The sequence below is a fragment of the Oncorhynchus nerka genome, linkage group LG28 (assembly GCF_034236695.1).
Source record: "Oncorhynchus nerka isolate Pitt River linkage group LG28, Oner_Uvic_2.0, whole genome shotgun sequence".
Lineage (NCBI taxonomy): Eukaryota > Metazoa > Chordata > Actinopteri > Salmoniformes > Salmonidae > Oncorhynchus > Oncorhynchus nerka.
The window spans coordinates 85,159,007-85,173,486 of record NC_088423.1 but is presented as its reverse complement, the minus strand read 5'-3'; the positions used below and the strand labels follow the sequence as shown (position 1 = coordinate 85,173,486).

Genomic DNA, 14,480 nt, shown 5'->3' with positions numbered 1-14,480 from the left:
TTTAAATTGAAAAAAAAAAAAAGAAAGAAAAATGACATCAAGGTTCCGAAATTAGTGCCAAAGTGATTGTAAAAAACTAAGTGTTACAGCAGGATTGAAATTGGAAGGCAATGCTCTCGCGTTAACAGAGACTGTATTAAACGCTGCATATGTCGGCTCAATGGGGAATCACCTTTACATTTCTATCACACATCCTGGAATGCTTCGTCCATACAGACTGAATAGAGCTCTTCATTTGTAATGCGTTTCTCATCTAAAAACAATCCTAAAGTGCTACAGTGTGTGTATTAGGATAATGAAACGAGGGTCATAGACAACAAGAAATAGCTATAAAAATCAGTTATTAACTAACTAACTCACACTACCCAACAGATTCACAAAGGGAAGCAGCAGCCAGTGGCAGTCTCTTCCCCTCCTGGAAACATACAGCATTATAACTAGGTAGTGTACGGCCCTCAAGGTGGGATCAGGTGCTGAAGGCCACTCGTCTCACAACGCTGTATCCCACTCAGGCTCATAATTCATTCACACATTGATATTGATGATGGGACACATCTAGCCATCATCACTAAACGAGTTTGATGTCTGGTCTTTTAGTGTTAAAGGCCCATGGCCCTGTGTGATGGAAACCTCCCATTCATGCTCAGAGCAGCGTGACAGGAGAGCTTTCAACACACACGTGCGCCCTGATAGGCTGAGAAAAGGTGCTTGGTGAACTATACATTACTGCCCCCCACCCTCCCTTCTCTTTACCACAGACTGGCACGCAAACACACACACACACACACACACACACACACACACACACACACACACACACACACACACACACACACACACACACACACACACACACCTCCCAAGTAACTTTGAGACCAAACCTAATGAACTCTAACCCTAACCATTAGACCAATAACTGAGATTGTTACTCAGTGTTTGACAGAGTCTAAAACGGGCCTGATAACTGTGTGCTCTGATCTGAGGAGGAACTGTTCTGATATCTGTCTGCTCGGGGCTCAATGGGTTTTGCTGTACTGCCAGTGAGGGTTTAGAGTAGGCTGGTGAGGAAATGTCAGTGGATTCTTTACTGAGTCCGTTACATAAAGTCAACATGAACTCTAAATGAACAGAAGGGTCACATCCCAAAAAGCACCCTATTCCTTATTGGGTGCACTACTTTAGACCAGGACCCATAAGGCTCTCATCAAAAGTAGTGCACTACATAGGGAATATGGTGCAATTTGGGACGCACACAAACTCTCTGTCAATCACAAAAGTAACCCAGTATGATCATGGACTCAAAGACCATGTATGAAAGGATCAATTCCGCTCAGTCGAGAATCACCGAAAAAACTCATTCACTAAACCATCATTCAACTGTGTATTGTGTTTGCAGCTTTATTGTCCTTACTAAGAACAACATCTTTACATATCCACCCTAAACTAATATAAAATATCCATACTCTAAAAAGACATCCCGTATACAGTACCTCAACGTCTACCCTAAACAGACATCTTATACACCTCAACGTCTACCCTGAAACAACATCCTACCTAAACAGATATCCTATATCCCTCAGTATCTACCATAAACCATCAGCATAGAAACCTAAACAGACATCCTATATCCCTCAGTATCTACCATAAACCATCACCATAGAAACGTAAATGAGCATTCCAGATCCCTCAGCCTCTACCATGTGTCACGTTGGTATGAAGATAGGTTTTTTTATTTTACCCAAATTACGGCGTGCCGCGAAGACCAAACAAAAACTATACAAAAACACAGGGTTGAAACCCAAACAAAAGAGCGAGGAGTACCTCAAATAAATAACACACGCCCATAATGATTAACACACGAGACCCGTAATCATCTGCGCAATCCACAATGGCACGAAAGCCAAAACACACAGCGCAGGTACTCACACGCACCAACGGATATAGTAACAATAATGGACAGCCCAATGGAAACCAAAGGGCACACTTATACAAGTACTAATCAGTGGGAATAGGGAACAGGTGTCCGTAATGAAAGTTCCAGAGGGATCCGTGACAGTCCCCCCCCGATGCACTAGCAGCGCAACGACTCCGGGCCTCGAGGAAGATCCCAGGAACGCAGTGCGGGTTAATCAGGACCCGATGCAGCTGCCGAAGTTGGACCCGGAAGTTGTGGCGGCGTCAGACGGCCCAGTTGCAGCGGCGGCGGATGGCCCAGTCGCAGCGTCATAGGACGGGCCATTCCTGCTGTCTCCCTTAATGGTCCATTATTCTGTCACGTTGGTATGAAGAGATTCGGGAGACAGACGCAGGAATGCATCATTGTTTTTTTTGTTGTACACAAATTACGGCGTGTAAAGGCACAGGGGCGAAGACCAAATCAAAATCCTCTATCCCTCAGTTCACCCTAAATATACATATGCCTGAACGTCTACTCCAAATACACAACCTATATCCCTCAGTTCACCCTAAATATACATATGCCTGAACGTCTACTCCAAATACACAACCTATATCCCTCAGTTCACCCTAAATATACATATGCCTGAACGTCTACTCCAAATACACAACCTATATCCCTCAGTTCACCCTAAATATACATATGCCTGAACGTCTACTCCAAATACACAACCTATATCCCTCAGTTCACCCTAAATATACATATGCCTGAACGTCTACTCCAAATACACAACCTATATCCCTCAGTTCACCCTAAATATACATATCCCTGAACTTCTACTCCAAATACACAACCTATATCCCTCAGTTAACCCTAAATATACATATGCCTGAACGTCTACTCCAAATACACAACCTCTATCCCTCAGTTCACCCTAAATATACATATGCCTGAACGTCTACTCCAAATACACAACCTATATCCCTCAGTTCACCCTAAATATACATATGCCTGAACGTCTACTCCAAATACACAACCTATATCCCTCAGTTCACCCTAAATATACATATGCCTGAACGTCTACTCCAAATACACAACCTATATCCCTCAGTTCACCCTAAATATACATATGCCTGAACGTCTACTCCAAATACACAACCTATATCCCTCAATGTCTACTGCAACATGTAGCCTAAATAGACATCCTAGAAGTAGTGATTGGTAATGTATCACCATTACATGTATTTCATTCCAGCCATTCCAATGAGCCCCTCCTCCGACTTAAAGTGTCCACTGTCTGAAACAACACTCTGTATCCCGGAGCACCTGCTGTGAATCACTGACAACAGAGCCGACAGGGGACATCACAGAGGGACAAATCAGCTGTTACACTGTGTCGCTGCATATTCTGACTCCCCTGACGAATAGGTTTAAAAAGAGTGGGCGATACTCTCTCTTCAGAGAAAAGCAAACTCAATCTGCTTCAGAATATCATTACGGAGAAATCCATACGCCGAGCGAGCGGAGAGACTGACTGGCCTGATCTGAATCTCATTACTGTACAACGACAAGGGGTGTGTGTGTGTGTCTGTGAATTGATGTGGGAGCGGCAGCAGTCAGAAACAAAGTGACATTTCCTGACTGCTTTCAATCAGTGTGAATAACAGACACCAGCAATCTGAAAAGACAAGCACAGTGAAAAACCTACCCCGCTCTCTGTCTTTACCTCTATTATCACACAGTGAAAACCTACCCCGCTCTCTGTCTTTACCTATTATCACACAGTGAAAATCTACCCCGCTCTGTCTTTACCTATTATCACACAGTGAAAACCTGCCCCGCTGTGTGTCTTTACCTCTATTATCACACAGTGAAAACCTGCCCCGCTCTCTGTCTTTACCTCTATAATCACACAGTGAAAAACCTGCCAGGCTCTCTGTCTTTACCTCTATAATCACACAGTGAAAAACCTGCCGCCTCTGTCTTTACCTCTATTATCACACAGTGAAAACCTGCCCCGCTCTCTGTCTTTACCTCTATAATCACACAGTGAAAACCTGCCCCGCTCTCTGTCTTTACCTCTATTATCACACAGTGAAAACCTGCCCCGCTCTCATCTTTACCTCTATTATCACACACTGAAAACCTGCCCCGCTCTCTGTCTTTACCGCTATAATCACACAGTGAAAAACCTGCTCCGCTCTCTGTCTTTACCTCTATAATCACACAGTGAAAAACCTGCCCCCTCTCTGTCTTCACCTCTATTATGACACAGTGAAAACCTGCCCCGCTCTGTCTTTACCTCTATTATCACACAGTGAAAAACCTGCCCCGCTCTCTGTCTTTACCTCTATAATCACACAGTGAAAACCTGCCCCGCTGTCTGTCTTTACCTCTATTATCACACAGTGAAAACCTGCCCCGCTCTCTGTCTTTACCTCTATTATCACACAGTGAAAAACCTGCCCCCTCTCTGTCTTTACCTCTATTATCACAGAGTGAAAACCTGCCCCGCTCTCTGTCTTTACCTCTATAATCACACAGTGAAAAACCTGCCCCCTCTCTGTCTTTACCTCTTTTATCACACAGTGAAAAACCTGCCCCGCTCTCTTCTTTACCTCTATAATCACACAGTGAAAAATCTGCCCCCTCTCTGTCTTTACCTCTATTATCACACAGTGAAAAACCTGCCCCGCTCTGTCTTTACCTCTAATATCACACAGTGAAAACCTGCCCCGTTCTCTGTCTTTACCTCTATAATCACACAGTGAAAACCTGCCCCGCTCTCTGTCTTTACCTCTATTATCACACACTGAAAACCTGCCCCGCTCTCTGTCTTTACCTCTTTAATCACACAGTGAAAAACCTGCTCCGCTCTCTGTCTTTACCTCTATAATCACACAGTGAAAAACCTGCCCCGCTCTCTGTCTTTACCTCTATAATCACACAGTGAAAAACCTGCCCCGCTCTCTGTCTTTACTTCTATAATCACACAGTGAAAAACCTGCCCCGCACTCTCTGTCTTTACCTCTATAATCACACAGTGAAAAAAAGCCCCACTCTGTCTTTACCTCTATTATCACACACTGAAAACCTGCCCCGCTCTCTGTCTACCTCTATAGTCACACAGTGAAAAACCTGCTCCGCTCTCTGTCTTTACCTCTATAATCACACAGTGAAAAACCTGCCCCCTCTCTGTCTTTACCTCTATTATGACATCGTGAAAACCTGCCCCGCTCTGTCTTTACCTCTATTATCACACAGTGAAAAACCTGCCCCGCTCTCTGTCTTTACCTCTATAATCACACAGTGAAAAACCTGCCCCCTCTCTGTCTGCCTCTATTATCACACAGTGAAAACCTGCCCCGCTCTCTGTCTTTACCTCTATAATCACACAGTGAAAAACCTGCCCCCTCTCTGTCTTTACCTCTTTTATCACACAGTGAAAAACCTGCCCCGCTCTCTTCTTTACCCCTATAATCACACAGTGAAAACCTGCCCCCTCTCTGTCTTTACCTCTATTATGACACAGTGAAAACCTGCCCAGCTCTCTGTCTTTACCTCTATAATCACACAGTGAAAACCTGCCCCGCTCTCTGTCTTTACCTCTATTATCACACAGTGAAAAACCTGCCCCGCTCTGTCTTTACCTCTAATATCACACAGTGAAAACCTGCCCCGCTCTCTGTCTTTACCTCTATAATCACACAGTGAAAAACCTGCCCCGCTCTCTGTCTTTACCTCTATAATCACACAGTGAAAAACCTGCCCCGCTCTCTGTCTTTACCTCTATAATCACACAGTGAGAAACCTGCCCCGCACTCTCTGTCTTTACCTCTATAATCAAACAGTGAAAAACCTGCCCCCTCTCTGTCTTTACCTCTATTATGACATCGTGAAAACCTGCCCCGCTCTGTCTTTACCTCTATTATCACACAGTGAAAAACCTGCCCCGCTCTCTGTCTTTACCTCTATAATCACACAGTGAAAAACCTGCCCCCTCTCTGTCTGCCTCTATTATCACACAGTGAAAACCTGCCCCGCTCTCTGTCTTTACCACCATAATCACACAGTGAAAAACCTGCCCCCTCTCTGTCTTTACCTCTTTTATCACACAGTGAAAAACCTGCCCCGCTCTCTTCTTTACCCCTATAATCACACAGTGAAAACCTGCCCCCTCTCTGTCTTTACCTCTATTATCACACAGTGAAAAACCTGCCCCGCTCTCTGTCTTTACCTCTATAATCACACAGTGAAAACCTGCCCCGCTCTCTGTCTTTAAATTTATTATCACACACTGAAAACCTGCCCCGCTCTCTGTCTTTACCTCTATAATCACACAGTGAAAAACCTGCTCCGCTCTCTGTCTTTACCTCTATAATCACACAGTGAAAAACCTGCCCCCTCTCTGTCTTCACCTCTATTATGACACAGTGAAAACCTGCCCCGCTCTGTCTTTACCTCTATTATCACACAGTGAAAAACCTGCCCCGCTCTCTGTCTTTACCTCTATAATCACACAGTGAAAAACCTGCCCCCCTCTGTCTTTGCCTCTATTATCACACAGTGAAAAACCTGCCCCCTCTCTGTCTTTACCTCTATTATGACACAGTGAAAACCTGCCCGCTCTGTCTTTACCTCTATTATCACACAGTGAAAACCTGCCCAGCTCTCTGTCTTTACCTCTATAATCACACAGTGAAAACCTGCCCCCTCTCTGTCTTTACCTCTATTATGACACAGTGAAAACCTGCCCAGCTCTCTGTCTTTACCTCTATTATCACACAGTGAAAACCTGCCACGCTCTCTGTCTTTACCTCTATAATCACACAGTGAAAAACCTGCCACACTCTGTCTTTACCTCTATTATCACACAGTGAAAAACCTGCCCCGCTCTGTCTTTACCTCTAATATCACACAGTGAAAACCTGCCCCGCTCTCTGTCTTTACTTCTATAATCACACAGTGAAAACCTGCCCCGCTCTCTGTCTTTACCTCTATAATCACACAGTGAAAAACCTGCCCCGCACTCTCTGTCTTTACCTCTATAATCACACAGTGAAAAAAAGCCCCACTCTGTCTTTACCTCTATTATCACACACTGAAAACCTGCCCCGCTCTCTGTCTTTACCTCTATAATCACACAGTGAAAAACCTGCCCCGCTCTGTCTTTACCTCTAATATCACACAGTGAAAACCTGCCCCGCTCTCTGTCTTTACCTCTATAATCACACAGTGAAAAACCTGCCCCGCTCTGTCTTTACCTCTATTATCACACAGTGAAAACCTGCCCCGCTCTGTCTTTACCTCTATTATCACACAGTGAAAAACCTGCCCCGCTCTCTGTCTTTACCTCTATTATCACACAGTGAAAAACCTGCCCCGCTCTCTGTCTTTACCTCTATAACCACACAGTGAAAAACCTGCCCCCTCTCTGTCTTTGCCTCTATTATCACACAGTGAAAACCTGCCCAGCTCTCTGTCTTTACCTCTATAACCACACAGTGAAAAACCTGCCCCCTCTCTGTCTTTGCCTCTATAATCACACAGTGAAAAACCTGCCCCCTCTCTGTCTTTACCTCTATTATGACACAGTGAAAACCTGCCCCGCTCTGTCTTTACCTCTATTATCACACAGTGAAAAACCTGCCCCGCTCTCTGTCTTTACCTCTATAATCACACAGTGAAAAACCTGCCCCGCTCTCTGTCTTTAAATTTATTATCACACACTGAAAACCTGCCCCGCTCTCTGTCTTTACCTCTATAATCACACAGTGAAAAACCTGCTCCGCTCTCTGTCTTTACCTCTATAATCACACAGTGAAAAACCTGCCCCCTCTCTGTCTTCACCTCTATTATGACACAGTGAAAACCTGCCCCGCTCTGTCTTTACCTCTATTATCACACAGTGAAAAACCTGCCCCGCTCTCTGTCTTTACCTCTATAATCACACAGTGAAAAACCTGCCCCCTCTCTGTCTTTGCCTCTATTATCACACAGTGAAAAACCTGCCCCCTCTCTGTCTTTACCTCTATTATGACACAGTGAAAACCTGCCCGCTCTGTCTTTACCTCTATTATCACACATTGAAAACCTGCCCAGCTCTCTGTCTTTACCTCTATAATCACACAGTGAAAACCTGCCCCCCTCTCTGTCTTTACCTCTATTATGACACAGTGAAAACCTGCCCAGCTCTCTGTCTTTACCTCTATTATCACACAGTGAAAACCTGCCACGCTCTCTGTCTTTACCTCTATAATCACACAGTGAAAAACCTGCCACACTCTGTCTTTACCTCTATTATCACACAGTGAAAAACCTGCCCCGCTCTGTCTTTACCTCTAATATCACACAGTGAAAACCTGCCCCGCTCTCTGTCTTTACTTCTATAATCACACAGTGAAAACCTGCCCCGCTCTCTGTCTTTACCTCTATAATCACACAGTGAAAAACCTGCCCCGCACTCTCTGTCTTTACCTCTATAATCACACAGTGAAAAAAAGCCCCACTCTGTCTTTACCTCTATTATCACACACTGAAAACCTGCCCCGCTCTCTGTCTTTACCTCTATAATCACACAGTGAAAAACCTGCCCCGCTCTGTCTTTACCTCTAATATCACACAGTGAAAACCTGCCCCGCTCTCTGTCTTTACCTCTATAATCACACAGTGAAAAACCTGCCCCGCTCTGTCTTTACCTCTATTATCACACAGTGAAAACCTGCCCCGCTCTGTCTTTACCTCTATTATCACACAGTGAAAAACCTGCCCCGCTCTCTGTCTTTACCTCTATTATCACACAGTGAAAAACCTGCCCCGCTCTCTGTCTTTACCTCTATAACCACACAGTGAAAAACCTGCCCCCTCTCTGTCTTTGCCTCTATTATCACACAGTGAAAACCTGCCCAGCTCTCTGTCTTTACCTCTATAACCACACAGTGAAAAACCTGCCCCCTCTCTGTCTTTGCCTCTATAATCACACAGTGAAAAACCTGCCCCCTCTCTGTCTTTACCTCTATTATGACACAGTGAAAACCTGCCCCGCTCTGTCTTTACCTCTATTATCACACAGTGAAAAACCTGCCCCGCTCTCTGTCTTTACCTCTATAATCACACAGTGAAAAACCTGCTCCGCTCTCTGTCTTTACCTCTATAATCACACAGTGAAAAACCTGCCCCCTCTCTGTCTTTACCTCTATTATGACACAGTGAAAACCTGCCCCGCTCTGTCTTTACCTCTATTATCACACAGTGAAAAACCTGCCCCACTCTGTCTTTACCTCTAATATCACACAGTGAAAACCTGCCCCGCTCTCTGTCTTTACCTCTATAATCACACAGTGAAAAACCTGCCCCGCTCTGTCTTTACCTCTATTATCACACAGTGAAAACCTGCCCCGCTCTGTCTTTACCTCTAATATCACACAGTGAAAACCTGCCCCGCTCTCTGTCTTTACCTCTATAATCACACAGTAAAAAACCTGCCCCGCTCTCTATCTTTACCTCTATAATCACACAGTGAAAAACATGCCCCGCTCTCTGTCTTTGCCTCTATAATCACACATTGCAGTAGAAATTGAATGGTAGACACACACACAGAAACTAACAGAAACACACAGAAACATCAAGGACAAAACAATCACCGCAGAGGAAGCAATGTTTTTTATGTCACATCATTTCACCAGCAACAATTCAACCACTGACAGTACAGTCAGGTCTAGTGTACAAGTCTAGTGGACAGGACTAGTGGACAGGACTAGTGGACAGGACTAGTGGACAGGACTAGTGGACAGGACTAATGGACAGGACTAGTGGACAAGTCTAGTGGACAGGACTAGTGGACAGGACTAGTGGACAGGACTAGTGGACAAGTCTAGTGGACAGGACTAGTGGACAGGACTAGTGGACAGGACTAGTGGACAAGTCTAGTGGACAGGACTAGTGGACAGGACTAGTGGACAGGCCTAGTGGACAGGTCTAGTGTACAAGTCTTGTGGACAGGACTAGTGGACAGGACTAGTGGACAGGACTAGTGGACAGGACTAGTAGACAAGTCTAGTGGACAGGACTAGTGGACAGGACTAGTGGACAGGACTAGTGAACAGGACTAGTGAACAGGACTAGTGGACAGGACTAGTGGACAGGACTAGTGGACAGGACTAGTGGACAGGACTAGTGAACAGGACTAGTGGACAGGACTAGTGGACAGGACTAGCGGAGATAGAAATTATTACAACCGTTCATCTCTAGGTACAACCCCTGGACAGATAATCCTATTATACATAGACACCCGCTGTTTTACAACACACACACACACACACACACACACACACACACACACACACACACACACACACACACACACACACACACACACACACACACACACACACACACACACACACACACACACACAGAGTACAAACCCGATACTTGGATAGATCAATCCTCAGAGAGTTGTGCAGCTGATCTAGAAGTTTGACAAATTTCTCTCTCTGTGAGAAAAACAGATATATAGATTTTTCCGTTAGTAAAGCAATCACACTGTGAGTTCAACTTAACTTTGAACTTCGAATGTATTTATTTTTTAAATGGGCTATTTGAAAGGGTGGATTATATTGTGTAGACAAGGAAACAAAAAACATAACAGTACTGATCAATATTCATGATTTCAGTCAGATGTTTTCAAATGCCCATAAACATTAGCTGAGAAGTGTGTGTAGATGAGTCTGTGTGTGTGTGTGTGTGTGTGTGTGTGTGTGTGTGTGTGTGTGTGTGTGTGTGTGTGTGTGTGTAGCTGAGTGTGTGCGTGTGTGTGTGTGTGTGTGTGTGTGTAGCTGAGTGTGTGTGTGTGTACGCGTGCGTGTGTGTTCTCACCCCAAAGTTGGATGCAGCGAAGCGGTCGGAGGCAGAGATGTTGGTTGAGACAGTGGTGGTGTGGGCAAAGTAGGCGTTGATGTTGGCTAGCAGGTTACTCATCACCGCTGGGACCCCTGGACACATGTACTTAGAGGACAGACAGGAGAAATGCCTGGGGGAGAGAGGTGAGGGGAGGAAGGACGGAACAGAGAGTGGAAGCGAGGCAGAGAGAGAGAGGAAGGGAAAGAGAGGGGGAGAGAGGGAGGGAAGGAGAGAGAGGGGGTCGTGGGGAGAAAGGGAGAGAGAGAGAAAGATATTAAAATACCAAAACACGAACTATTCTTTGAGTGTGATTTAAGTAGTAACTTTCCTTTAATCATGAGAAGGAGGCAATTAGAGAGACACAGAGAGAGAGAGAGAGAGAGAGAGAGAGAGAGAGAGAGAGAGAGAGAGAGAGAGAGAGAGAGAGAGAGAGAGAGAGACTATCCTTTAACTATTTGTACATTGTATATATATATATAATATGACATTTGTAATGTCTTTACTGTTTTGAAACTTCTGTATGTGTAATGTTTACTGTTCATTTTTGTTGTTTTTCACTTTATATATTCACTTTGTATGTTGTCTACCTCACTTGCTTTGGCAATGTTAACACATGTTTCCCATGCCAATAAAGCCCTTGAATTGAATTGAATTGAGAGAGAGAGAGAGAGAGAATACAGAGGCAGACTGTGCTCATTCACATTCTGCAAGTTGTAATGTCATGTGATTCCCAGCAGAGTGGAGCCAGCTAGAAGGTCAATAACAGGAAGATTAGAAAACTCTGAATGGAATTGTAATGTTCCTTTAAAACCGATACACACACATACACACACACAAACAAACATGCCGCCCCTCACTCCATTGTTCTTTGGAGCTGCTCCAAACCCCCCACACACACATGCACGCATGCACACAAAGTTCTGATGGCCAAGGTGTCACCACTCTGTGTCTCAAACAAATTGGCTGCTATTCACTGTAACACTCCAATACCATGTTCACTGTAACACTCCAATACCATGTTCACTGCAACACTCCAATACCATGTTCACTGTAACACTCCAATACCATGTTCACTGTAACATTCCAATACCATGTTCACTGTAACACTCCAATACCATGTTCACTGTAACACTCCAATACCAAGTTTAACGTAACACTCCAGTACCATGTTCACCGTAACACTCCAGTACCATGTTCACTGTAACACTCCAATACCATGTTCACTGTAACACTCCAATACCATGTTCACTGTGACACTCCAATACCATGTTCACCGTAACACTCCAATACCATGTTCACTGTAACACTCCAATACCAAGTTTAACGTAACACTCCAGTACCATGTTCACTGTAACACTCCAGTACCATGTTCACTGTAACACTCCAATACCATGTTCACTGTAACACTCCAATACCATGTTCAGTGTAACACTCCGATACCATGTTCACTGTAACACTCCAATACCATGTTCACTGTGACACTCCAATACCATGTTCACCGTAACACTCCAATACCATGTTCACTGCAACACTCCAATACCATGTTCACTGTAACACTCCAATACCATGTTCACTGCAACACTCCACAACCATGTTCACTGTAACACTCCAATACCATGTTCACCGTAACACTCCACAACCATGTTCACTGTAACACTCCAATACCATGTTCACTGTAACACTCCAATACCATGTTCACTGTAACACTCCAATACCATGTTCACTGTAACACTCCAATACTATGTTCACTGCAACACTCCAATACCATGTTCACTGTAACACTCCAATACCATGTTCACTGCAACAGACCAATACCATGTTCACTGTAACACTCCAATACTATGTTCACTGCAACACTCCAATACCATGTTCACTGTAACACTCCAATACCATGTTCACTGCAACAGACCAATACCATGTTCACTGTAACACTCCAATACCATGTTCACTGCAACAGACCAATACCATGTTCACTGTAACACTCCAATACCATGTTCACTGCAACACTCCAATACCATGTTCACTGTAACACTCCAATACCATGTTCACTGCAACAGACCAATACCATGTTCACTGTAACACTCCAATACCATGTTCACTGCAACACTCCAATACCATGTTCACTGTAACACTCCAATACCATGTTCACTGTAACACTCCAATACCATGTTCACTGTAACACTCCAATACCATGTTCACTGTAACACTCCAATACCATGTTCACTGTAACACTCCAATACCATGTTCACTGTAACACTCCAATACCATGTTCACTGTAACAGTCCAATACCAATATACACAGAGAGACACATACACACTCTGAACACATCATGTCCATTGCTATAGGTTGATGAAACTTCAAAAACATCTGATTCAGCTAATCACACACTTCTAGGAAACGTCAATGCTACGCAACATAGTTCTGATTTGTTGAGACTCAGGAGCGACTGATTAGTGGAATTAGTTGTTGTAGGGTTGAAGCACAATCCTCCAGAAGGGTATAGCTTCCCAAATGAAGGGATGGCCACCGCTGGGCTATGTGGTTTAGATGGTCCATCCATTATAGAAGGTCTATTTGGATCAGGTCTGATGAGCTGGTGTAGAAGGCCTTCAGGGTCGACTCTCCTCTATCCTCTCTCTCACTCAATTCAATTACATTCAATTCAAATCAAAGGGCTTTATTGGAATGTGAAACAGGTGAAATAGATCATCAACAATAGTGAAATAAACAATAAATCATTGACAGTAAACATTACACTCACAAAATATCCAAAAGAATAAAGACATTTCAAATGTCATATTATGCCTATATACATGGGTTGTATTTACAATGGTGTTTGTTCTTCACTGGTTGCCCTTTTCTTGTGCAACAGGTCACAAATCTTCACTGAGTCAGTACATAGTCAAAGCTTTCCTTAATTTTGGGTCAGTCAGTCAGTCACAGTGGTCAGGTATTCTGCCACTGTGTACTCTCTGTTTAAGGGCCGAATAGCATTCTAGTTTGCTCTGTTTTTTTGTTTAATTATTTCCAATGTGTCAAGTATTTATATTTTTGTTTTCTCATGATTTGGTTGGGACTAACTGTGTTGCTGTCCTGGGGCGATGTGGGGTCTGTTTGTGTTTGTGAACAGAGTCCCAGGACCAGCTTGCTTAGGGGACTCTTCTCCAGGTTCATCTCTCTCTCTCTCTCTCTCTCTCTCTCTACCTCCCACTCTTTCTCTCTCTCTCTCTCTCTCTCTCTCTCTCTCTCTCTCTCTCTACCTCCCACTCTTTCTCTCTCTATCTCCCCCTCTCGCCCTCTCTTTATCTCTCTTTCCCACTCTCTCTCTTTCTCTCCTTTATCTCCCACTCCCTGCCCCCCTCGCTCTCCCTCCCTCTCTCTCTGAGCTGAATCCTTTAAACTAAACCTAAGTAGGTCATGGGAATAGTGAGAGAGAAGGAGAAGGCTGCCTCTTAACAGGTATCTATTCTGCTCTACAGTCAGGCATTGACTGTTAGGGTAGTGTCCCAAATGGCACCCTATTCTCTTTATAGTGCACTACTTTTTACCAGGACCCATGGGGCTATTAGGGAATAGGGTGGTGTTTGGGACACGGCCTTTATATGAGATAGTTTAATACCGATACAAGGAAAGGTTAACATGAGGTGCATTTCAAAGGTTTTCAAAAATGAGCAGCCCATT

The 14,480-nt window shown here is 44.2% G+C and overlaps 1 protein-coding gene across 1 annotated transcript in view; it reads right to left on the bottom strand.

Annotated features, from left to right (window-relative positions):
- Nucleotides 1-14,480, bottom strand: part of LOC115112780 (protein unc-13 homolog C-like) — a 246,218-nt gene that overhangs the window by 157,906 nt on the left and 73,832 nt on the right. The window contains exons 13-14 of the mRNA XM_065013211.1: nt 10,775-10,928; nt 10,324-10,392 (exon numbers count right to left, since the gene is read on the bottom strand). Of these exons, the coding sequence (XP_064869283.1) occupies nt 10,324-10,392; nt 10,775-10,928 (223 nt within the window). The remainder of the gene's footprint in view (nt 1-10,323; nt 10,393-10,774; nt 10,929-14,480) is intronic.